The sequence below is a fragment of the Lepidochelys kempii genome, chromosome 11 (assembly GCF_965140285.1).
Source record: "Lepidochelys kempii isolate rLepKem1 chromosome 11, rLepKem1.hap1, whole genome shotgun sequence".
Classification (NCBI taxonomy): domain Eukaryota; kingdom Metazoa; phylum Chordata; order Testudines; family Cheloniidae; genus Lepidochelys; species Lepidochelys kempii.
This window is the reverse complement of record NC_136390.1, coordinates 33,002,118-33,028,803: the sequence shown is the minus strand read 5'-3', so window position 1 is coordinate 33,028,803 and position 26,686 is coordinate 33,002,118. Positions and strand designations below refer to the sequence as shown.

General features: G+C 40.8%; 1 protein-coding gene across 1 annotated transcript in view; it reads left to right on the top strand.

The window, feature by feature from the left end:
- LY75 (lymphocyte antigen 75) overlaps window positions 1-26,686 on the top strand; it is an 81,902-nt gene that overhangs the window by 39,701 nt on the left and 15,515 nt on the right. The window contains exons 20-33 of the mRNA XM_073305589.2: window positions 4,780-4,856; window positions 5,760-5,896; window positions 6,762-6,867; window positions 8,972-9,132; window positions 10,729-10,858; window positions 13,542-13,768; window positions 15,899-16,067; window positions 16,559-16,723; window positions 17,492-17,614; window positions 19,304-19,498; window positions 20,967-21,187; window positions 22,143-22,317; window positions 23,458-23,625; window positions 24,975-25,097. Of these exons, the coding sequence (XP_073161690.2) occupies window positions 4,780-4,856; window positions 5,760-5,896; window positions 6,762-6,867; window positions 8,972-9,132; window positions 10,729-10,858; window positions 13,542-13,768; window positions 15,899-16,067; window positions 16,559-16,723; window positions 17,492-17,614; window positions 19,304-19,498; window positions 20,967-21,187; window positions 22,143-22,317; window positions 23,458-23,625; window positions 24,975-25,097 (2,177 nt within the window). The remainder of the gene's footprint in view (window positions 1-4,779; window positions 4,857-5,759; window positions 5,897-6,761; window positions 6,868-8,971; window positions 9,133-10,728; window positions 10,859-13,541; window positions 13,769-15,898; window positions 16,068-16,558; window positions 16,724-17,491; window positions 17,615-19,303; window positions 19,499-20,966; window positions 21,188-22,142; window positions 22,318-23,457; window positions 23,626-24,974; window positions 25,098-26,686) is intronic.

The following is a 26,686-nucleotide window of genomic DNA, read 5'->3' as shown; positions in this document are numbered from 1 at the left end:
GCAAATAGAGGATCTCCAATCGTCACAGTGCCCATGCCATTGGTTTCAAGTTCTCTTTCTGTCAAGGATAGTGTGGTGACTGTTGTGCACCAGTGTCCCCACTTTAAAAGAAGTCCCGCACAGACATCTTCCAGTTTTTGGGAAAAAATAACATTTGCACAAGTCAAAAGTCTGGTGGCGATCGGCAAGTGGTGACGGGAACAGGACAGTGAAATCAGGAAATTCCTGGTTACAGACTGACACACAGGCGGTGGGTGTGTGATACAATTTTCTTGCTTGCTTGAGGATTGAGGCGGGTCAAATATCTTGGCAGCTGCATTCGCGACTGAGCAATCCTTTTTAGGATCCACTCTGCTCACCCCACTTGGGTAGGGTGTTAGAAAAGGTACCCTAAAAATAGTCTTGCCTCTGTTTTTCCTTGCTGGATAGCTGCATCCATCAGGATCACCACCCCAGCGGTCAAAAATGTAAGAAACTCTTCAACTTGGGAATTTGGAACGTACATACCCTGATGGACAACTCAAACAGCAACCGACCAGAGCAAAGTACAACCATTATTGCTCATTAATTGAGTCGGTTTGACATCGATATTGCTGCTTTGTCCAAAACTAGAAGAGCTGATGAAGGACAGGTGAGGGAGGAGAAAGGAGGATACACCTATTTCTGGAAGGGGAAATCTATAGATGAACCCTGATTGCCTGTAGTGGGCTTTGCTATAAAGAATAAGCTCGTAAGGTGCCTCTCTGAGGTACCTGTTGGCATCAATGAGCAGTTTATGACACTCCGATTGAGGCTTGCAAAAAATCAACAGGCAACTATTTTGAGTGCCTATGCACCAACACTAGATGCTGATGAGAATGTAAAGGAAGGTTTTTATTCTCAGTTGGAAACCATTTTATCAGAGACCCCTACAGAAGACAAGATCATACTTCTGGGGGATTTCAATGCATGTGTGGGACGAGACGCAGACCTGTGGAAGGGAACAATCAGGAAAGAAGGAGTTGGCAAAAGCAATTCAAATGGAATTCTGCTCCTGACCAAGTGTGCTAAACATGAACTTATTATTACGAACACACTCTTCCGACAAAAGGAAAAGTTCAAAACATCTTGGAGACATCCACAGTGAAAGCATTGGCATGTCCGTGACTACGTTATAGTTCGTGCCCGAGATCATAGCGACGTACTTCTCACAAGAGCAATGACAAGTGCTGATGACTGTTGGACTGATCATCACCTTATTCTATCCACAATGTGGAGGCTGCAAAAGAAACAGGTCAGGCACAAGTTGAAGATTCAAGATTTGAAGGACCCTATTAGCGTGACCACTTCCAAGCAGTCTTAGAAGAAAAGCTCCCATCAGTGTTTCCAGAAGAAATTTAGGAACACTGGAGCCATTTGAAAGCAGTAATCATCAATGCCTTCAAGGAAACCATAGGCTACCAAACCAGAAAACATCAGGACTGGTTTGATGAGAATGATGCTGAAATTGAGCAACTCATTAATGAGAAGAGAATGGCTTTTCATGCTTGGCAGAATGACATAAATTGTAATATAAAGAGAGAAGCCCATGCCAAGGCAAAGGCGGAAGTCCAACGTAAAACCAGAGAACTCAAGAACAAATGGTGGACTGAGAAAACGCAAGAACTCCAACATCTCGCGGATATCCACAATAATGTGATTTCTTTAGTGCCACCAAGGCTGTTTATGGGCCAATTTGCCATTGGTATGAATCCTCTTCTCTCTAAGGATGGAACCACACTTCTGAAGGACAATGAAGCCATCAATTCTCGCTGGAAAGAACATTGTAAAGATCTCCTTATCCGTTATTCTATAGTTGCAGATGAAGTCCTTGAGCAAATCCCTCAATGACCATTTAAAGATGAGCTCGGAGACCCTCCTAATTTGTATGAGGTATACAATGCCACCAAGCAGATAAAGAACAACAAGGCAGCAGGTCTAGATGGGATCCCCGCTGAAATCTTTAAAGGCGGTGGACCAGAGTTAATTCAGCAGCTTTACCTGCTTATCCTTAAAATCTGGATAAAGGAGGAGATACCCAGTGAAATGAGGGATGCCCTGATTGTCACCCACTTCAAGAAAGGGGATAAAGCAATTGTGGAAATTATCGTGGTATCTCCCTCCTAGCCATTGCATGCAAAGTTCTGGCGCAGATCCTTGCAACTTGCCTTCTGCCCGTGTCAGAAGAAATTTTACAGGAGTCACAGAGTGGTTTCCGACCATGCCGTGGAACTGTGGATATGATCTTCACAGCACGGCAGCTGCAAGAAAAGTGTCGGGAGCAAAACCAACCACTGTACATGGCTTTTATTGATTTAACTAAAGCCTTTGATTCAGTGAATCGCCATGCCCTCTGGACTGTACTCTCTAAGGTTGGATGTCCTGATAAATACATCAGTGTCCTAAAATTGCTTCATGATAACATGAAAGCAACTGTTCTGAGCAGCACTGGTCCCAAGAGTGAACCTTTCAAAGTACAAACAGGAGTAAAACAAGGCTGTATCATCTCTCCAACCATGTTTGTGGTTTTTATCACTGTCATTCTTTACCTAGTTGCTGGGAAGTTTACAGCTGGCATTGAAATCACTTACAGAATGGATGGAAAGCTGTTCAGGCTAAGCAAGCTGAAAGCCAAGAGTAAAGATCTACGCAACATCTATTGTGGAACTTCAGTATGCTGATGACAACGCAATCTTTGCCCACTCTGAGAAAGATCTTCAAACTTTCTTGAATGTGTTTGTCAGTGCTTATGCATGTCTTGGTCTCACTCTTAATATCAAGAAGACTAAAGTGCTCTATCAGCCCTCTCCAAATGAGGTATTACATGCCCCATCTGTCAAAATCAATGGAGTGGCACTGGAGAATGTCGATCATTTCCTCTACCTTGGTATTTTCCACTGAATGCATCTGATGAAGTGAGCTGTAGCTCATGAAAGCTTATGCTCAAATAAATTGGTTAGTCTCTAAGGTGCCACAAGTCCTCCTTTTCTTTCTACCTTGGAAGTCATATTTCATCCAAGGCAGATATTGATGCAGAAATTCAACATCGCCGGAGCTGAGCCAGTGTAGCTTTTCCTTGTTTAGGGCACACGGTTTTTGAAGATCACGACATTCAAACAGACACCAAGCTCCTTGTTTATCAAGCCGTTATTCTCCCAACACTATTGTATGGGTCCAAAACTTGGACAACCTATAGAGGCTTCACATCTTCAAAGTGCTTTGCAGACATTGTCCCCAAAGACTTCTGCACAGGCATAAGTCTTTGAATGGCCATGGACTTAATATGTTAGTGGTATCATTAGAAGCCCTGAATGCTTGAACCCTGGTTCTAACAGTTAACACTTTCCGGTTCCTATTTCAGATGTTTTTATTTGTGATTTTTAAGCCTGCCCATGTAGCCCATTAATGACTTGAGTGCTGAAACAGGATTGGAGGTTTTTACATTATTTTACTCTTCCATTTAAGAAAACAACAAAACCAAAAACATTCATCTTGTAAGTTAAAAACCAGGAACAAAATATTTACATATAGAGCATATGAAATTGGATAAGTCATCCTTTGTCCTCGTCTCTGCTTTCTGCCATGGCCAGCCACAGGAAGATAACCCTAGGTTAGGGGATCCTTTGATGTTGTAAAACCAGGATAAGGCTCCTACACCACCACTCCTCCCTGTGGCTGGCTTGAGAGTTCCCCGGGCTTCTTTATGCCTTTGGGATCACTGGTCCTTGGTGCCATTGGCAGGCAGTGTAATTTAGAGCAGCCTTCAGGCTGCTTCTAGTTTATGGCATAGCCTGGCACAGGGTTGATCCAGGATCAGGGAAATGCAGAGATGTCTTACAGCAACCTTTTTACAATTCTCCTGAGTTGCATTGTGTGCTCATCAGCTGCAGCTAAAGAACAGGGCCTTCCTGTCCAAGAAAATCTTAGGATGTGTAAGTAGCAAAATGCTACATTTAAAAAAGAATACTTTTAGAACAGAAGAATGTAGAATCTATAGTTTGTTATCCTTGCGGTGCATGATAATGTAGGAGGTGTTGCAGTAGGGACAGACAGTTAGACAGGTTTCAGAGTAACAGCTGTGTTATTCTGTATTCGCAAAAAGAAAAGGAGGACTTGTGGCACTTTAGAGACTAACCAATTTATTTGAGCATAAGCTTTCATGAGCTACTGCTCACTTCATCGGATGCATACTGTAGAAAATACAGAAGATGTTTTTATACACACAAACCATGAAAAAATGGGTGTTTATCACTACAAAAGGTTTTCTCTCCCCCCACCCCACTCTCCTGCTGGTAATAGCTTATCTAAAGCGATCACTCTCCTTACAATGTGTATGATAATCAAGGTGGGCCATTTCCAGCACAAATCCAGGTTTTCTCCCCACCCCCCCCAACAAACCCACTCTCCTGTTGGCAACAGCTTATCTAAAGAAACAGTTAGACAGTTCCTTAGTGTACAGCCTGAGTAGGCAGGCAAAACTCCTGTTGTTTACCTTCTCTGCAGGGTTGATTTGGTCAGTAGATCCATGACTACACTAATCACTACAGATCTGCTGACCCTACCGCCCACTTTCCCCTACACTAGCCCTCTCCCTAAACCTCCTGCACATTAGGGCACAGGCAACCCCTATATAAGTGTAAGCCCTTGCCATTTTCTCTCTTCCAAGCAGCAGAGGCATGCTAGTTCTGCTGCCATGCCCAGGATTTTCCCCTAAAAGAGCATCTTTTTGTCAGGGATTGACTCTGAAATGTTTGTATCTAGTTTACAGTTTTTTCCACGTTTCCATGATCGATTCTGGAGGGATTGTTGGTATATTTCTTCGAGGGGCTGGTATAGAGGTAAGGTTGTTCCTTTATTATAAAAAATATTAGCTCTGTCCAGAATGCAATATTGAATACAAGATCCAGAAGCAAATTACTTTTTCATCATGATCTAGATTGTTTTGGGGCATTTCATTTCTTCCAAGTGGCTGAGTCTGGGGGCAGCATGTCTTGAGGACATGAGGCAGGCCTGAGACAAATGGGGGTTACAAAATTGCCATGCCATGCACTTCTGATGTGAATCTGACTAATGGTTGGACAGAAACAGGTGAATAAAATAACTGATGTGCTGATTAAACTGTATTTGAAATTTTAATTTTTTTATTCTCAGCTTCACCCTATACCTGGAACAGCTTATGAACCCTTGTCAACCAATAGTCGTCCCTCTCCATCTTTCTATCCACCCTAATGCTCATTTCTTCCACAAATCCTTTATATGCTGGTCTCCTTACCAATGTTAGCCTGTTTTGGTCTCTGTTAGATGGTAAATTCTCCTCAACAGGGACCTTGTCCACTTATTTTTGAAGTTATGGTATTATGGGCTTGACCCAATGCCCATTGAAGTCAAGCATTACATCAAGCCCTGTGGGACAGATTCTGATACCCACACTTACAGTGAATATGACTTTATTCCACACTTCTCCACTGAAGTCAGTGATACCACTTGTAGAGTAAGGTGCTACTTAAAGTGAGTAAGGTTATCAAATCTGGTCCTTTATTATCAATACGATATTTTCTCATACAATCATTTAATTTTTTATGCTTTGTTCTACTGTCATTTTAAAATACTTTACTTTGCATAATTTGCAGCTGTATGTTATAGTTACATAGGACTGTCTCTTCCCACAAGTGTAGGTAGTACCTAGCACATCATAGTCATTACCATAATGCAGATAATGACTTTATTTATATTTCCTACAGACTATTCAATAAACTGCAATCTGAAACTGCCCTTCATATGTGAAAAATCTAATGCATCCTTACTGGAGAAACATGAGCCAGAATATCACCCCCCTAAAGGTGGATGCCCTAAAGAATGGATTCTGTTTCAGAACAAGGTAAAAGGGGAATATAGGACAATCATCATTAGCTGCATTATGTCAACCTAACTTTGTAGCATAGACTAAGCCTCACTTTCAGTCCAGAGTGTTTAAACCAGATCCCTCCTTTGCAGAGGACTCGGTAGCCCTCAGCCCCAACCCCTCTTCTTCTTTCAGGTGTCCCACAGCTCTCCTTCTCAATGTTTGCATCTCTATCAAGTTCCTTCTCCTGGGCTCATGGGTACAAAAGCCCTTGTTCTTGGGATCTGCATTAATTCAGGATAGCTGATGCCCTAAAACCAGGTTCTTTCCCAGCTGCCTCCCCCACTTTGTAGTTCAGCTCTTTTTCTCCCTGGGCTGAGAGAGATTAGCAGATGGCAATCCTTGCCCTCTTGTGAAAAGGGAGGCAGCTATATGCTGTTCTCCTTCTCCAGGCTCCTCCCACTTAGCTGTGAGAGAGGGGAGCCTTGTCCCACCCTGCATTACAAGGCTTCTGGGCCTTTAAAGAAACAGTAACCTTGGTTTCCCCCAAGCATTAACTACATCTCTGGGACCATCTTCCTCTCTCCCAACACCTGCCTCTGCCCTTCTGTAGGCCTTCATCTGCTCCAAAAGTCCTAGGAATCTTAAAGGAAAACAGGGTTGACTGACCCTACTATCCTTAAAGGAACAGTCACCCTGTTATAGGCACCTTGCTGAATCAGAGCCTGAATGCATTTATCTATAATTGCATTTCTAATACTTTCTCACAGAAAGCAAGATAAGTGAGGTGTGAGGGTTTTAGGGTCATTGGTTTATGAATTACAACTAAGATACAATAAATCTTAAAGAGAAACTGAACTCCTGCTACATTGCATAAGCTTTTACCATTTTTATTTTGCAGTGTTTTCTAAAGCTAGTACACAGATTTTTAAAATTTAAAGATGCCAATGAAGTATGTGAAACTTTTGGAGGCACTCTTCCATCAATCTCAAGCCAAGCTGAACAAGGTATGATGATAAATTCAAGGCTCTTTATACTATGTAGCACTTTAGACCAAAATAATATGTCAAGCACCTTCCCCAGTCTATGCAGCAGAACTGCACAGAATCGTGCAGCAGACTAGGAATTATGTGGCAGTGTTATCTGATTGTAAAATCATTCAGTTACTTTGAGTCTTACTGAAATAATTCTAAAAATTCACAATAAAATAAATACCTATAACTAATGCCTTTAATTATTTGCCCTGTGTCAGAGGAATTCTGTCTGCCACAGAATGGGAAATGCACACACAATGGGCAAACCATGGAAAAAGGAAAAGAACCAGTTCAAAGACCAGTTTCTTTTCCTACCCTTGCATATGAAAGGAATTGGAAATTGTAAAGACTACCAGAGATTTATGACGAGTGGAGGGGCTGTGTCTGAAGCAGTTCCCAAACTTTACTTCATATGTTAAAACCTCATTGAGATGAATGCAGTGAAGAGAAGACATTTGCTGCAAATGGCTCTCTACAGATGTGCAGACTACCTATCTGTTGAGAGAGACATCTGTTAATACATTTGTATTTGTGTAGTGGGTGGGTAGTTGCCTACAGATATGTCTGAAGAAGTAGCTCACAACAGATCTCCGTATTATATGTAGCATTATTTTTATAGGTAAGTGACCTCCAGCCAACTCAATTCAGTGCAGTGGAATACAGAAAGTAGACCAAGCAGATCACTTCAGTAGTTAACAGTGCGCAGTGGAAGAGCAGTTTTCTGCTCTGTCTCAGCATTGGGTATTGGGATGGACCCACACTGGAACTCAAGTGACTGAGACTGGAGCAATTCAGAACTCTTTTAGCCCTAGAAAAGCCTATTCTGCTTCAAACATTTCTTAACATGATTGTGTAAATGGAAGTTCATTTCAATTGATTGATATTTAGCATAATAAATTAGTCCTGATGACAGATTTCTGCCAGGCAAGTTAGTGCAATGGCAAAGCTGTGGTGGAGAAAGACAGCTCTGCCACAATTTAGGTAACCACCTCTTCCTGCCAGCCTTCCCTCCCTCCCTCATGTACTGTGGCCCTTTCTGTAGCTGGCTATCAGATAGTGACAAATCCTGAGAGGTTTTAACCTTTAATGGGTTTGTCTAGTTTAGGAAAAGAGTTTGGGACTAACCTGGAGCTAGCTAACATATAGCAGGTAGCTAACTCCAAGCTAGTCTCAATCTCTTTCCTAACATATAGCAGGTAGATAGTTCTAAATGTCTTAACTAACATTCAGTGCTTAATTTGTAATGAAAGAGGTGCTGGGGCTCAAGCAATTAGGTGCTGGGGCTCAAGCAATTATTTTACATTCATAACTGACGTGGCAAGCCCAGAGGTGTCGGGGCTCTGAACTGCCAAACCTAGAGGTGCTGGGGCTCAGCCCTGGCAAGCCCTGCCACACATTAAGGACCGGTAACCTCACCCAATAGTGGGTGTTGCCATAGAGAACAAAGAGTGGCTGGTTTGGGATTCCTGAGTAGAGCCTTTCTCAGTTGGAACTGATCCTCTCCCTCTATCCTGACTTTCTCTGTTTCTTGGTTGAGTAAGTCAGACACATATTCAGTAAGTGGTTCTGTTTTAGAGGCATGCCCAGTCAGAGAGCGAGGTGTGTGGGAAGCAAGTGAGACTGTCCATGCCCTCAAAGAGGGCATGGAGCCCACTTTTGATGCTTCTGTGGGGAGTCAATAGAAGGTCTTACAGAACAGTAGGGAGGCACCGTCTGAAATTTGGGTAGAGACGCAAGGAGATAGGGTTGATGTCAGGGAGGGAGAGGAGGAGAGAGACAGAAACAAGTTAAACTCATCTCCTGGCCCTCAGTTAGACCTTAGCCTGTTAGAATGCTAATCCTTTCAAATGATTTTTTTAAATAATGTCCTTGTTGGATATGGAAAGGATGGAATGATAAAATTACAAAACACTTAATACTCTATTAAAATGGCTTATTGCACTTTCAAGGACTACGGTGGGAAATGAAGTAATGTAGATGGGGGTTGTATTATTTTATTTTATGCAAGCTGCTTTTCAAATGTTTACTGTGGTTTTCTAAATCATAGTATGTAAATATTTATTTTTCTGCCCAACAGATTTTTTAACATCCTTGCTTCCTGGTTTGGAAGAAAACATTTGGATTGGTTTGAAGTTTATTTTCAGCACAAGGGAAAACAAATGGGTAGATGGCAGTAGACTGCTGTACGGTAACTTTCACCCATTGCTGAGAGGAACGCTAAGAAAGATTCCACTTGATGTAAGTTATTTATTTGAATATACAAATCCAGGTGATCTTTTGTCCTATAAAAAGTATAGAATGTTGGTGTTTTGGTAACTGTATCAAAATAACAAAAGAGAAAAAAAAATGTAAAGGACCCAAACCAAGAAATTGTATTCTTAATTGGCAGACATCGTGACCAGTAATGACTGAGCTCTTCGTATCTTTATTCGGATGAGATGTTTTGAACACTAATTAATTATTAAGATGGAAAGGGATGTAAAAATTGAAATCTCTTTAGTCTCTGCATATCCAATATGTAGCTGAAGTGCCACGTTCCATAAAAATGTAGGCAGCAGAGGGATGTTACTATATAGTTTTTGGTTCAGTTATGTGCAGAATACATCCATAAACCATTATACATCATTGTTTTTGTCATAAATATAAAGGGAAGGGTAAACCCCTTTAAAATCCCTCCTGGCCAGAGGAAAACTCCTCTCACCTGTAAAGGGTTAAGAAGCTAAAGGTAACCTTGCTGACACCTGACTAAAATGACCAATGAGGAGACAAGATACTTTCAAAAGCTGGGAGGAGGGAGGGAAACAAAGGGTCTCTGTCTGTCTATATGCTGCTTTTGTCCGGGATAGACCAGGAATGGAGTCTTAGAACTTTTAGTAAGTAATCTAGCTAGGTATGTGTTAGATTACGATTTCTTTAAATGGCTGAGAAAAGAATTGTGCTGAATAGAATAACTATTTCTGTCTGTGTATCTTTTTTGTAACTTAAGGGTTTGCCTAGAGGGATTCTCTATGTTTTGAATCTAATTACCCTGTAAGGTATCTACCATCCTGATTTTACAGAGGGGATTTCTTTACTTCTATTTACTCCTATTTCTATTAAAAGTCTTCTTGTAAGAAAACTGAATGTTTTTTCATTGTTCTCAGATCCAAGGGTTTGGGTCTGTGGTCACCTATGCAAATTGGTGAGGTTTTTTATCCAACATTTCCCAGGAGAGGGGAGGGTGCAAGTGTTGGGAGGATTGTTCATTGTTCTTAAGATCCAAGGGTCTGGGCCTGTAGTCACCTAGGCAAATTGGTGAGGCTTTTTACCAAACCTTGTCCAGGAAGTGGGGTGCAAGGTTTTGGGAAGTATTGAGGGGAAAGACGTTTCCAAACAGCTCTTCCCCAGTAACCAGTATTTGTTTGGTGGTGGTAGCGGCCAATCCAAGGACAAAGGGTGGAATATTTTGTACCTTGGGGAAGTTTTGACCTAAGCTGGTAAAGATAAGCTTAGGAGGTTTTCATGCAGGTCCCCACATCTGTACCTTAGCGTTCAGAATGGGGGAGGAACCTTGACAGTTTTCCTGGCTGCGCTGTTCATGGAGCAGCATAAGAAACATAATGGAATGCCATTGATTAACAAGAATTTTTAAAGAGTATAGTGGGTCCAGGTAATTTTTTTCACAAACAAACAATCCAGCAACTAGGTAACATTGCAAAATAAACTAGCTGTGTGTTGTTCTACTGCTCTGCACATACTAAGAGAAATATATTCTCCTAACTTGACCTTCATTCGCGCTCTTCACACAAGAATGCGTGTATCATACATGAACTTGATGAGTTTTCTGGTTTTCAGATGTTTGATGAGGAGATAAACAACCAGTGTGGCGTAATGCTCAACAACCCCAAATCTTCATATGTTGGAACATGGAATTTCTTGCCTTGTGCTGAGAAGCATTTTTTGGGTATCTGCCAGAAGCCAGCAGGTAAGGCTGACTGTGCGTCTAATATCCACCTGCCAAGAAGCCCCTTCATGCATGGATATCACCCCTCCTGAGGCACAATCTCCCTCTATACAGCACCTCAAGAAGGGTGTTCCATGGTGGCAGGATCCTTCTGAGGACTGAGCAGGTCCATACTGGATAGCGGTATCCAGTGGTGGGGCCATGAGGACAAATCTCATCCCTCTTACCAGCCCTGAAAAATTTCCCATACCTACATTTTCCACGACACCATCCACAGCATGAAACCCGCTTTAAGAGGTGTTTGGGGAAAGCCCTGGGCAGTGGAGGCCTTGATAGTGAAGTTCCTGTGGAGTCATGCTTCCAGAGAGTGAAGGGGGGGGCCCCAGGGTCCAGTAGTTGGCATGGAGTACAACGCCTCCAAGTGAAAGGCCCTGACCTTCTTTGTATACTTCGGGGATCTACAGGGCTTGGTGATGAACTTCGTTTCATTCAGTGAGGAATGGAGCAACTGACTCCTCTCCCCCAGAACAACGTGGGCGAAACTCTGTGAGGAGAACCATGCAGAGTTTTAATCCCACTTAACCATCTCCTGTGAGTTTTAACACTGAAGGGATGATATGAGGCCTCATCTATACTTGGAATTAGCCTTGATTTCAGCCATTTGTTTAGCTACCTTAGAGCAAACGCCAGGTGTAGACAATGAGAGCCACAATTTGTACTGGTGCAATTTACCCTGGCTTCAAGCAGAGGTCAGCTCCACTGATACAATGTGTGGCTTTCCTGTTTATACTCGGGACTGGGGAGGAATCACTGCTCCAGTGCAGCTATATTGGTGACTGCCCACTGACTACTGAAATCAGGGCAATTACCCAATCTGAACAAAGCCTTAGTTACTGCGTAACTGCCAAGGGCTTAATATGCGGTACACCCATTTTTGGGGTATGTTCTGCTATGTATAAATTATCCTTTTAAATAATTATTTATTAATTCAAAGGAGGGAAGGATAGTGATTCAGTATGAAAAATGTGAAGGGGATTTTTTAAAATTAATTATTAAAAAAAGAAAATTTAAGATGAACTGCAAAGGCGCTGAACATTAAAAATGCTTGTAAGACTCCAATAAAAGAGTGCAGCTGCTATTGATAAATATATTTCCCTCCAAAAAAGGAAACATGACATTCAGTGAAAGTTCAGTCATTGCTGCAATATGGTCCCCATTATTCTTGGATTGCTAGCCTCTAAACCCCCAGGCATGCAGGGAAGGAGCACTCAGTCTGCTCTTGCAGAAACTGCAATTGTGCCTGGCCACAGCTGAGGATGCTGCAGCAGGGGAGATGTTTTCCACTCTGCCGTGGCATCCTTGGCCAAGTACAGTCTGGCCCTATGGTTTTCATGTCACTTGTGTCACAGAAGCAAGGGAGTCAGCAGCTCAGATGCCTTGGCATCTCAGGCACTTAATGATTATCTCAAAATGTTGTGATAATTACGCTTGTAAACATCAGCAATATTCTTTTTTCATCTTTGGGAAATGTACATTTTCCCCCTAACTCTTTACCATTAACCTTTAAGTGTGTGAGGTCTCTGTTGGTCTCACAGTTCTCTTTTGAAGCTCTTTTACATAGAAGCACTTGGCAGTAGTCATGAACTAGTTCAAACATTCTGTTTCTTTCATGTCACCTCTCTAATCCACTGACAGCTGCAAATTGTGCATAAACATAAAATTAATCTTATGGCTCTGCCTTTTGGGAATTGGTCTGTCAGCCTATTCATCAGTCACTTGTTTGCTCTTATTTATACAGACTAATTTTTTCCCTTGACAAGGCTTTGTATTCCTGAGACACCTCTATGTTAGATGCCAATGCACATTTTACAAAATTGTAGGGCCAAATTTAGCTCTGGTATCAGCCCATAAACTTCTTGGAATTATTAGATCCACATGCTCTAATTCCCCATCCATGTGAAGTTTGCATTTTTTATTATTTGCATGCATCACTTAGTTGGATGCAATTAGTGCAGCTCATTGTGATAATATTGGATAATTAGAACCCAAACGGTAAATTTCACCACTTCCAGCACAATACATAAACCAGGTGGCTTTGTGCAAGACTCTGAGCACATGCTGTGGAGGCAAACTCTATTACCTCTCTGCCTGCTCGTGCAATGTACTGGCTGGAAGAGCTGCCTGTACCAGTATTTACATAAGAATGAATCCAATGGCTCTTTACTTGACTCATCCCTCTCTCCGTCAGACTGTTCAGAGATGCATGGCCCCTGTTGATTGTCACAACATCTGTGCGCAGTTCTGTAGAAGAATACCACAGTTTCACATTAATTTCACCCAGAGAGTATAGGTGTTTTTTCCCTAATAACTTGAACTCTTCTGAGTTAAATTGAATGAATATGGAAAGCCACAAAGCCGAGTAGTTCTGTTACTGCCTTTCTACCAAGCTTTTATACAGGGACTTACACATTTACATTTAAAAAGAGCTTTACATTTTTCAACAGATACACTCTCTGTCCATTCTGATGTAGTAAAATGGTAGTCTACAACAGTCTATGAATCTTTTTTTTAATTTTATTTTTGATGGTTATTCCCAAAAGAAATTTGAATGGGTTTTGCTGCTGCTATTACAAAAGAAACTGAGAACTAAAATGTTTTGCAGTGTTTATCCCACTTAATGCTTCTATTTCTTGATTATTTACAGGGGCTGCTGACAACCAGACACAGCAAGTCCTTAATGAAACACTGACCTATCAAAATGTCCATTACACAGTAATTCTGGAGAATTTGTCCTGGTATGATGCACTGCAGGAGTGCAAACAGAAAAACATGCAGCTCGTTAGCATCACAGATCAGTACCAACAGGCTTTTCTTACTGTGCAGGCTGCCATTCACAATTACCCACTGTGGATTGGACTCTTCAGCAAAGATGTAAGTTTTATCTCTTCCCCATCCCTCGTAAGAACCATTTTTTAGGGTAGGGTGGAATGGTAAAGGAATGACTGGTGAAACAATGAAACTGAAAATTACTGGGTTATTTTTAAATAGATGTTTCCAGGGGCATCTATTTTCAGTTGCAGAGAACCATCTTGAGGCTAGATGTCTAGTGGGAGGTTAACCAGTCCTGGTGCTCAGGGTTATATACTAGATTTTCAGTTCTCTGAGGTGCACATTCAAGTGTGGAACTCCAATTGATGGACCGATTGAGAGGACACTATGTTCCTCAGGGTTTAAGATGGAAAAAAATGTTTTATATTAGCAGCAAACTATATCATTGCATCATCTTTGCCACTCTGTTGTCAGTGGTTCTATAACTGCCACTGTCATTTGAAATTCTGGGGTGGGGTCAAGGAAGGCCAACCAAAATGTTTTTAAAAAGAGAAAACCTGAAAGATAGCAAATGAAATCCAAAAGCAACTGCTAAAAACTGTTTGAAATATATTGGTAACATCTTATCTTAGAACTTGGAATGGATTTTTTCAGGTGGGGTTTGCTTCTTAATAACGGAGAAAAGTTGTGAAAGGGAATTTTAAAAAAAAATTATGCTTTTTTACCTTAAAAATGTCAATAGTGTTTCTCTTGTGTTTGTTGGAGGACTTCTTGGAAATTCCCAGTGTGGATTGGGAGCTTTCTCATCCGTTAATTAAAGAGTTTGGGGCATGGGTGTGTGAGTGGGTGTTGAATCTTTAACAAACATCTTTTCTTCCAACCATTTATGGATGTTTGAGTTAAATAGGTATTACCAAAAATAAGCAAAAAACAAAGTTTTAAATAGCCTAAATAAAAAATGTTCTCACGGTCAGGTTTCACTTGCTTGGTATCTATGACATCATAATTCTCCTACTTCTGCAGCTGTTCAAAGAGTTTTCCAGGAATAACAGGAAAGAAAAACCTGGTATTTTTTAATGTATAAAATGTACAGGGAATTTTTGAAGAAAACAAACTTTTCATGTTTTATCTGTACTTCACAAGAAGTGAAAAAGAAGACAACCTCTCTCCCCCCCTTTGTAGGTGACCTTTAAGTGGGGATCAAATGCCTCATCCTGTTACATATGGCACTAAAGCTCTGAAACATATAGAAGGGTACTGGCTACACCCAGCAGCTCATGCCTGTAGACAATGAGACAGTACCAGGAGAGCTTGCAATTGTAGTACTGAACACACCAGGAAGATATATTCAGCTAAAAAAAAACAAAAAGAAGAAAAAAAAAGATTATCACAGCTGGTATCAGTTCCTAATATGAGTGGTCTTAAATACAGAAGAAAACTTTTAAATATAACTTTCCTAAAGCATAGATCCTCTTACTTTTCTTGTGTTTTAATATGATTAATTATTATTATATTTTATTATTATTTATTGTCATCTTCATGGCAGGAATATGTCTAATTATAAATTCTAAAAAGTACTTAATATTAAACATTAATATGTTACATTTGCTCTAACATGGGGAAACAACAAGACTGACTCTTAGAAATCGCTTCCAATTTTCATGCACAAATAATTGTGCCCATAGTTAATTGCAGGTTCAAATGATACCATTTATCTACCTGGCTTTGCCTACAAATCAAGCATAATAGTTAGACATCTAAGTACTGCACTGTTGTTGTGGCCGTGTTTGGTCCTAGGATATTAGAGAGACGAGGTGGGTGCGGTAATATTTTTTTAGTGGACCAACTTCTGTTGGTGAGAGAGACAAACTTTCAAGCTACACAGAGTAGTTATTCAGGTAACCTCTGTGTAAGGTTGAAAGCTCGTCTCTCTCACCAACAAAAGTTGGTCCAATAAAAGATATTACCTCACCCAACTTGTCTCTCTAACATATAAGTATTGTCATTTGCCATTCACAATAGTCGATGTAGTTTTTTTCCGCAGCAAAACTGAATGTGACAGACTTCATTTATTATTTTAACAAGAGACCAAATCCCAAGAGCTGCTGAGCACCTGCAATTCTTGCTAAACACAGGACTTCACCCAGTAGAAATATAGTATCATGTCATTTGATGCACCTAGACACTTTTTTAAGTGTGTAAGTCTCTCATCTTTTATTGGTATGATGTTAGGATGGAAAACATTATGGCTGGGCAGATGGAAAGCGCATTGATTTTAGTCGCTGGTCTGAAGAAGACGAAGAAACAAGTGATGAATGTGTGTTTTTGGATATTGATGGATTCTGGAAAACTTCTGAATGTTCCTCTGAAAATCCAGGTGCTATTTGCTACTTGCCAACAAGTATGTATTCTGAGAAAATACATTCTCATTATTTAAAAAAAAAACAGCTTTCATAAGTAATATACATAGTAAAACTCAGTAACAAAGATGGTTTATAATTATTTTAAAATAAAAATGTTCCATTTATATACACTAAACTTAGACTACTTCCTAGAACAGGCTTGTTTAGTTGTTTGTGTACCAAAAAACCCCCTAGTGCCTTGGAAATGGGCCATCTAACACCTGAGCAAGTTACCCAAGCACTGTGTAATTATTTAGTAACATTCAGGATTGCTGTGTTGACCCAGATTGTGCCCTCCAGATCTGCCCACTGAGGACACCCTCTGCACATGGATCTCCCTCACCTCCATGTGGAAGGAGGACTTAGCCATCTCCCCAGCACCATCTGCACCTCCTCTGGACCCTGTGGAGGCCTCTTCATACAGGCTGGAGTCCATGCTGTCTTATATTAAAATTGTGCATGACCTAAGAGAGTTTTCTTTTTCTTTCAGATGAGACTGAGAAAGAACAAGTTGTTGAACATATTAAATGTCCACGTAAGTTTAAAAATACACCATGGATATCATTTCAAAATAGTTGTTACATTTTCATGATAACAAAAGATAGATGGCAAGAAATGAAATCACAAGAAGCCCACCATTTATGCAAGAAAATAAGTAAGTACTTCTTTTAATTACTGGATTTTAAATTGGCAGTCTCTTTTAAGCTGCTTGTACAGAAACTGAAAAACTAGGGAGGTGAAGCCTACGAGGAGTTTGAAAGATAGCAAATATTGTTGTCTATTTTTTAAAATCGGAGGGGCCAATTTTTAATGCATAAAGAGTATCCTACACAGCAAAGAAAAGCCCGTGGCTGGCCCATGCCAGCTGACTCGGGCTCACAGAGCTCGAGCTGTGGGGCTGTTTCATTGCTGTGTAGGATACTCTTTATGCATTAAAAATTGGCTGGAGCCTGAGCTCTGGGACCCTCCCTCCCCACAAAGTCCTAGGGATTGGCCCCAGCCCAAGCCCAAAAGTCTACACAGCAGTGAAACAGCCTCACAGCCTGAGCCCCACAAGCCTGAGTCATCTGGCATGGGCCAGCAATGGATTTTTCTTTACTGTATAGAAATATCCAAAAAAGGTACTTGTTTTTAAGTGTATGAAGTGCTCCTGAAAAGCATAGCTGACAGTGCTAGAAGCTGAAATCCTCCACTTATCTACAAAATACTCACAGAACAGGTAGTGTTGACATTGCCTTTTGAAAAACAGTAATTTTTCCTAATTTTTTTTTGGCTGATGTGTTGTCTGTCCTTTTAGAGTGTGAGTGTGTCTGTGTGTGTGTGTGTTAATTATTAAACATTGGCGATCAAAACTTAATTTGTTTTGTAAATGATAGATAAACTTGTAATAAACTAATTATTATTTTAAAAATTGTTTCAACAGATCTAGATGCATTTGTCTTGAATATTAGAGATGAGGAAGAAAATAACTTTGTTGTTGAGCAGCTACGTTCTTTCAGTGGCTTAGCTAGATGGGTATGGCTGGGCATAATTTATGATGACAGCGGTAAGATTTTTTTCTTAATAAAATTTGCTAACCTCCTATCATTAAACTGATACATTTCTTACATACTTGGATAGAGCAATCCAAGACACCATAAAAATAAATATATACTAATGCTTACAACTGCCTTATATTTTCATTTATGTTTTTAGAGGAAAATAACTGGACATCTTTTGTCTGTTCTAGTGATATTTAGATCCTACACAGTCTGCTTAATCCAGGTTATTGATTTTACCAAAAGGCAGGATTTAAAAAGAGCACAATGATATGTGGTAACATTTTTAGCAATATACATAGGCCTGATTTACAGAGGTTCTGAGCACCCACAACTCCCACTGAAGTGAGTGACAGTTTGGGTGCTCACTACCTTGGAATTTCAAGCCCAGACTGAGTAGCAAACTACTAAAGCTCCTATAGCTGCATCTTGTGACCAACTCTGCATTCTCTATTATGTGCAGTAAGTTTTCTGAGTAGCAGCCGTGTTAGTCCGTATCTGCAAAAAGAAAAGGAGGACTTGTGGCACCTTAGAGACTAACAAATTTATTTGAGCATAAGCTTTTGTGAGCTACAGCTCACTTCATCAGATGCATAGGTCGTCCTTTTCTTTTAGTAAGTTTTCTGCAATTATTCTGTTAGAATAATAGTGCTTTTCATCTTCAAAGCATTTTACAAAGATGAATGAATAAATCTCAGTGATGTAAATCAGTAATTTTTTCATGATCCCCAATAATCCATGTACTCTGCTTCATTCTAGATGTAGATTCTGAGGCAGGGTGTCTGAATTCTGTTGCAATCTGTAGTCCTTGGAGAGGTGGAGCAGGAGGTAGTTTTGGATTGTGGGACAAGTGCTGTAATTGGACTCTTCTATTTAAACAATAAACTGTAGAGTAGTTAGCAGAATTGGAACTTAAGGGGTTCCATGCATGTGCAAAGATCTGATTTTAGTGTTGGAGCCTTAAATTTTCATCTTTAGGTTTCAAATACTGAACTCGTGATGAATGGGGTAGTTCACACTTCTCAGAGCTATTATTTCAGACTGTCTGCAGACTCAGAAATACAACACTGCATCAATTACACTCAGTTCTTATTTTAAAAGTAATCTTCATGGGCAGGAAACATCATTTTTAAAAAAAAGAGAGAAGAAATCTTAGATTCCAGAGCACCTTATTGCAGAGGGATGGATTTTCTAGCAAATTGCATGGCTAAGGAATTGCAGAACACACAGGGTCATGGCAATCTCCATTTTACAAAATGTGAAAACAAGGCAGAGACATGAGTCACATTAAGCTACGGCGGAAGTATGCATCATAGCCAGGATAAAATTCAGGAGTTCCTGATTCCTAGTTATAGCTATTATCCACCAGACCACCCTTCTTCAGAAAATAGTACTGGGTTACTTGCAAGGCACCTGTTGTTTATTTGGTTTGGTTTTTGTAATCTGAATTTTCACAGTTCTAATTTGGGTAATCTCCAAAGAACATTTTCTCTTGACACTTAGAATTTTGGTCAGGGCTTAGAGGAAACTCTAGCAACTTCAAAAACAGGTAATAACAGGCCTTCTGATCTAAAGTGAGTGTTTTATTAATTCTGGTCAGGAGCACACCATCTTCAGTTGTAGATTAATTTCACATTTCTTAAAAAATCTGTTTTTGCTCAAGGCAAAATATAGAAATGTTTTTATATTTTCCACAGATAATTCCCTAAAATGGTATGATGAAACTTTTGTGTCTTACAATAACTGGAGACAGGGAAGACCTAATGTAAAGAAGAATCAGTTTTTTGCTGGAGTGAACTTTGATGGGTTTTGGGATATTTACAACCGTACGCAAAGTTGGCAAGCTCTTGAATTTAATCAACACAGTATTCTTGCCTGTAAAATTGAAATGGGTAAGTAATATCCAGAAACAATTACACCCAAAGTTTTGGGGGCTGGCGAGGTAAAGTTAATGTTAAGGCCTAGTCCTGCAAGTCTTCCATGAACAGGACTCCCAATGAAGACCCTGCATCTGCTCCCATTGAATTCATTGGTAAAACTCTCATGGATTTCAATTTGCAGGATGAAGCTCTCTATCAGTATTCTAGTACTCTGCTCAGGATGGATGTTGGCTGTGTGCCTCCATCTTTTTCTCCTATCATTCAATATAAAAAAAGATAATAAGTATCCCATAAGTAATTTGTACTGAACACTTCAGTGCTTGAATTGAGTTGTTATAGACCACGGGTCAGCAACCTATGGCATGCGTGCCAAAGTTGGCACGCAAGCCGATTTTTAATGGCACGCTGTGGCCTGCTGGGTCCCGGCCACCGGCCCTGCTCAGCCCTGACTCCAGCCCCCCCCCACACCCCATGCCCTGACTCCTGCACCCCCCTCACATACCCCCAGCCCTCTGCCCTGACTCCTGCACCCTCCTCACACACTCCCAGCCCCCTGCCCTGACTCTTGCACCCCCCACATTCGCACCCCCACCCTGTGCACCAAACGGGAGTTCCTGCACAGAGACCCCACATTCCTACCTGCATCCCTCGCACCAAATGGGAGCAGCCCAGGTAAACACTCCACACCCAAACCTCCTGCCCCAACCCTGCGTCCCCTCCCTCATTCTATTTCCTGGCCAGATCCTACACCCCTACCCCCAGCCTGCTCCTTCACCCCCAGCCCTGTGCTCAGTGTACTCCCACCCTCAGCTCAGTGCAGAGAGAGAGGAAGAGAATGGGCTAGAACCAGGGAGAAGTTAGGTACCCACTCGATGTAGGCAGGGCCGGGATCCCAGACCGGCAGCGGGCTGAGCGGGTCCAGCAGCCGGGACCCTGGCTGGCAGGAGCCAGCGGATGGAACCCCAGACCGGCAGCGGGTTGAGTGGCAGCGGGCTAAGCCGCTCAGCCCACTGCCGGTCTGGGGTCCTGGCCGCAGGCCCCGCTCCGCCTGCTGCCATTCTAGGGTTCTGGCTGCCAGCCCCTTGCCAGCCGGGGTCCCAGCCGCAGGCCCCGCTCAGCCTGCTGCCGGCCTAGCTGAACGGAACTCCAGGCTGGCAGTGGGCTGAGCAGGCCGGCAGTGTAAGATCAGCATTTTAATTTAATTTTAAATGAAGCTTCTTAAACATTTTGAAAACTTTACATACAACAATAGTTTAGTTATGTAGTATATAGACTTATAGAGAGAGACCTTCTAAAAATGTTAAAATGTATTACTGGCACGCGAAACCTTAAATTAAAGTGAATAAATGAAGACTCGGCCCACCACTTCTGAAAGGTTGCTGACCCCTCTTATAGACTGATAGATTTTAATATCTGCCACATATTTCTGATAACATGAATGAAGCGTATAGAATTAACTGTGATCTTAATCTTGAAATAGGGCCCAGAGAGAACAAGCCTCCATTGCCTGAGTATATACTACATGGAAATAGCACATACAGGATCCTTCAGAAAAAAATAACCTGGTATGAAGCATTAAGAGAATGCAAACAGAATGGAAGTGATTTAGTCAGCATACACAGTGAATCCCATCAGGTGTTTTTGGACAATATTGTAAAGCGTGATGGATATCCACTGTGGATTGGGCTATCAAGCCTTGATGTAAGTTTCTACTGTCATGACCATTGTTTCTTTTTCTGCAGTAATTTTCTGCAGTTGATTTCCAAAATCTTTGTGATCTTTCCAAGCTCTTTTAGAGGCTTGAATTTCATGCTAGAAGATTATTTGCTTTCTTTTTCCCCTACCACTAAGAATATATGTTAACTTTTCCTACACTTAGATATTAGGGGATTAGAAATGTATTTTAGAATGAGTGTCTGATTTCATACTTACATGATGGGCCAAATTCACCCCAATAGCACAGGGAAGTGCATCGTGCAGCCTCTCTGCTCCACTTTGCCCACTGTGCCACCATCCTTCCTCAGGGTTTTCAAAGCGGAGGGTAACTTTAAGCTCCCCTTGGGGCCCACCAGCAAATAGTGCTCAGGGGAAACATCAATTCAGGGCATATGTCCACCACCCTACCCATCTTTTGAGCTGCACTAATCCCTTCACCGGCCATGGTAGACTTTCCACTGCCATGGTTTCCACCAGCCTACACTTCCAAGTGAATCTAGCATAGTAGCTTTCATCACAAACTGATAAACAAACTTTACATACTGCTCCCACCCCTGTGGTTTAACAGCTCACAACATGACTAAGCAATAGATTTGTTAGGACAGGAATTGTCAGCTCTTGAATAATGCCTTATGTAATTGAAACCATAGGGGGAAAATTAGGGAGGCATAATGTTACCAGGTTGGGATTTGGCCTGGCCATAACCCTGTACTTAAGAGTACCACAGACTCCTCAGTGATCACAGGTGGCCAGGGCCTCAGTTTTAAGTATTACCTGGAAGACACAACATGCTAACCATGTTGGGCATTGGTTCAGTACTGACTTGGAGGAAATGGGTCTTCGACTCTTTAGTGCATCACTCTCTGTACGTTATCTGTGTTTATATTTGATTAATTAAGGCCTGAATGCAGTGGTATAAAAATTATTATTCTTTAATCAGGGAAGTGAATCTAATTTAGAATGGTCTGATGGAAGTGAATTTGACTACCGTCCCTGGGAACTGGAAAACTCTAAATCTACTGGGAACTGTGTTTTTCTGGATACTAAAGGATTTTGGAAACGTGCAAGGTGCACAAATGTTATTGAGGGTGCCATTTGCTATACTTCTTCAGACAGTAAGCCTGATTTCCTTTTTTCCTGTAATTTAACACATACTCTATTTTACATGCTGTATTATGAACAGAAAATGAAGACTGAAAGAAATGTGATTTAGACTAAACGAAACATTTTGTTCTTTAAGACTGATTGTTTAGAAGGAGTAGCAAACTACCGGTTAGTATATCTTGTAAGCTTTGTGGCACCATACTTTGGTATTTGATAACAGTGGTGGCCAGCTACCTAAACAGGCATTAAAAATAGATACTGCTTGTTAAACAGCCTAATGTGAGAGGGTTTCTTTATGCCAAAAATGTTTTCATTGCAGAGTTTTGTTGGCTCAGCTTCCATGAAATACTGACTCTGTCAAAGTCATGTGTTGTCACTGGATTTCTGTTTTAAGATTTTGATAACTGCTCAGGACATTTCTTTCCCATGCCCATCAATGGAGTGAAACTTTGAACTGAGCTGAGCAGGGTGTACATTGACTAACACATTACTGAAAGGCTTTTGGAGGGCAGTGTTGAATAGTAATTAAAACAGGAGACTTGCAGTCAATACTCCTGAGTTTTATTCTCAACTATGCCAAGATTTGCTTTGGGGCTTGGGCAAATCACAACCTTTCTGTGCCTTAGTTTCTCCACTAGTAAAATGGGAAATATTTACCCTCCCTTTATAAAGCAATAAAGCACTTTGAGATCCTTGTGTGAAAGGTGCTATGAAAATTACGATATTAACTTATGAATCTTATTTTGAGTAGTGGGAACATGAGACTGTCACCATCTGTCTCTGATACATACTCCCTCATCTTAGACAATTATCTTGGCAAAATCTGATAAATAAAACTGGTGACCTCAGATTACCTTAGTTTCTTCAAATTAGAGGGATCACTTTCAACATGACCCAATGTTTCATGGAAGAAATTAATATAGTTAAATTAATATAAATATAAATTAATATAATTTTTATAAATTGTTAGACTGATAATCTCTTTGTGACCTATGGTATAAATGTCAGCTCCTGAATCAGAGGTCCACAGTGATTGAGCCCGATTCCAGCATGTGTGTGTATTTTTGTATATAGGATCCCTACCCCAGAGTTATTTGACTCCGCAGAGCCTCTTTTAATTTGCATAATACAAAGTCTTTATATTTTTACAGAGAGACGACTACAGCCACAGCAAACCAAAGGCTCCTCCAGGTGTCCACAGGGTACTAGAACATCGCAGTGGTTGCAGTATAAAGATCATTGCTATGCATTTGACATGGCATTATACAATTTTTCAGTATATACTGCAGAAGAGGCTAGAAGAGTCTGTCAGAAGCTGGGTATGTTTGGTTTTATTTATAATGTGTTATATCTTGTAAATAGCTCATCATTAAGGGAGAATTAGAAAAAACACACTGGCAAAACTTCTGCTTTATGTTTCTTTGATTTAGGAATATGTCTAATGGCTGGTTTTATCTAATGTTTTTTGGAGCATTTGATTAATATTTTTGGTAAAGATGTGCAGTGTTCTGATTACTTATCTGGAACATGAATGTACATAAATAAAATGATACCTCATGTAACCATTGATAAAGGATTCAGAAAATCAAAGCTGATTTCCAGTGGAAAACCTTTTTATTTTACACAAACCACTTTATACAAATTAAAGGCTGTAGCTTTGTTACAAAGTTATTCTTATTATAGCCCTGGGCATAGGATGAATGCAGAGAAATCCCACCGAGGATTTGAAAGTTGACACTTCACAGTTTAAACTTGATGCACACAGAAGCTGAAAAGCCAGTTTTTGTGCTAAAGAAGAGCTTTTTTTCTTTAGTAAATACTGGGGATTGTTTTGTGACAGATAATATAAACAGCATGTAATTCCTCATGTACAGAATCCTTTGCTCCCTTCAAAATTCAAGCACGTTTGAACTGTCATAATTTTAGCCGTATATATTTTTTTTACTATTTAAGGTTAATTAAACTGTGTAAGATAAACTGAAATAAAGAAGCAGGTATTCCCATTACCAGGTGTGACACCCAATTCAGGGCCACTTGGACCCAGCGTGGGTTAGACCAAGAGTAGTCCTTCTTTAACTTATGCTGTTGGCAGAAAGTCTTTTATGCCAGCAGAGGATCAGGTGCACAGAAGCACACCTTCCCTTCCCCCCGCCACCTCCCCCAGTGCACGCCCTCCTTCCCATTACACCTTAAGTGCAGTGACATTGTATATAAATATATTATTTGTTATTTAGATACAGAAAATTGGCCTGATCCTACAAGGTGCTGAGCCTCTATTTAGGTTAATAAGAATCAAGGGGATTTACAGAAGATGCTTAGCACCTGGCAGGATCAGTGCTTCTGTTTCCATAAAGTATCATTTAATATCTTTCCAGACTTGCAGGAGAATTTTCTTTATTTTATTTTGCATCACCTGCCCAGATGACAAAACAAGAAGTTATCTTTGATCTGAGGCTGCTCATGACATTGCATTGTTCTCCTAATCTGTGTTTTTCCTCTGCAGATTACATATCAAAATTTTAGGAGTCCAAATTAGCAAACGTTCTTTCTCATTTCTGTGCCTTAAATGATCCCTTTTGAATTTTCAGAAAATCCATTTAATTTAAAAAGACTATGAGGGAAACCTCTAAAATTTCTTTCTGTACTGACCACTAAACTCTTCCCTTAGATCCTTCTGCAACACTATTGACTATAAAGGATGCTGAAGAGAATATATTTGTCAGTAAGCACATAAGGCAAAATGACTTCATCACCAGAAGAGTGTGGCTTGGATTGTCTCAGAACTTCAGGGGTAAGAAGTAACTACCAACTATGTGTGTGTGTGTGTATATATATATATATATATATCTTATATGGTAAATAAAAATGAATGAAAATAATATAAAAATACTTAGAATTTGAAAAGTTAACTGCTGCTGCTATGCAATTTGTTAGCATTAATTTATATACAGTAACTCCTCACTTAAAGTCGTCCCAGTTAATGTTGTTTCGTTGCTGATCAGTTAATGAACATGCTCCTTTAAAGTTGCGCAATGCTCCCTTATAACCTTGTTTGGCAACTGCCTGCTTTGTCCACTGCTTGCAGGAAGAGCAGCCTGTTGCAGCTAGCTGGTGGAGGCTTGGAACATGGGTGGACCAGCAGCCCTCCCCCCTCCCCCCCCCATCAGCTTCCCGCTCTCCTAAGTTCCCTGTGCGGCAGTCGCCCAGCAAGCTATCAGTTGCCGGCAGTGCATCTGTGCCTCCCCCCACTGCCATGTGCTGCTCTTGCCCGCTGCCTTGGAGCTGCTCCCAGGAGCCTCCTGCTTGCTGTGCAATGGGGGAGGAAGAGAGTGGCTAATGTCAGGGTGCTCCCCTCCCCCCGCTCCTGCCCCCCGCTTACCCCTTCTCCATATAGAGCAGGGTGGGGACACAACAGGGCTCAGGACAAAGAGAGCTTGCTGGCAGCAGCTGCTGTCTCAACTTCCTGATATACTTAAAAAGGCAATGTACTTAGAGTAGTGTCAGAGTATTTAAATGGGCAATGCACATCTCTCTCTCCCACACACAGGGTGTGTGTCTCTGTCTGCCATGCTGTCTCCCCTCCCTCCATTTGTGCTGCCTTGTAGAGTGTGAGGCTACATTAACAACAATGTGTTAACCCTTGAGGACTCAGCCGAATGCTAGTTCATCATTCAGCAGTAAGGCATTACCTGGGAAATATCCCACCCTCTAACTTCACCACCTCAACCAAGCTTCACAATCATCATTGCTGTGTACAGTATTAAATTGTTTGTTTAAAACTTATACTGTGTGTGGGGGTGTGTGTAGGGGTGTGTATAATATAGTTTTTTGTCTCGTGAAAAAAATTTCCGTGGAACCTAACCCCCCATGTTTACATTAATTCTTATGGGGAAACTGGATTCGCTTAACATCGTTTCGCTTAAAATCGCATTTTTCAGGGATGTAACTACAACGTTAAGCGAGGAGTTACTGTAGTATAGTAACTTCTACCTCTTCTCAGTTTATGTTAATTCCTAATGTTTCTTGTTTTGTGATTTAGAATTATTTTCACATATATTCAGTGGGTTAAATTCAAACTTTGCTGCTAGATTAAGACAAATGGGTTAGAAAAGGTATATGCGGAGAGGCTGTTTTTGTTGGCTTTTGAAAATTATTCTAAAATATTTATTTTATGCGTTTCACAGAAACACTTTTATTTTTGTGGTTTTGGAATGAAAATTAGATAATCAACAAAGGGACATTGTACAAGAGCTTGGGGTTTGGATGAGAACTAGCTGGCTGTGATTTAATCCAGACAAGACTGAGATAATGGTGGGCTGATGGAAGCAGGCAGAAGAGTAGGTGGAACTTATAGGGGCATGCAACTGCCATTTGTAAAAC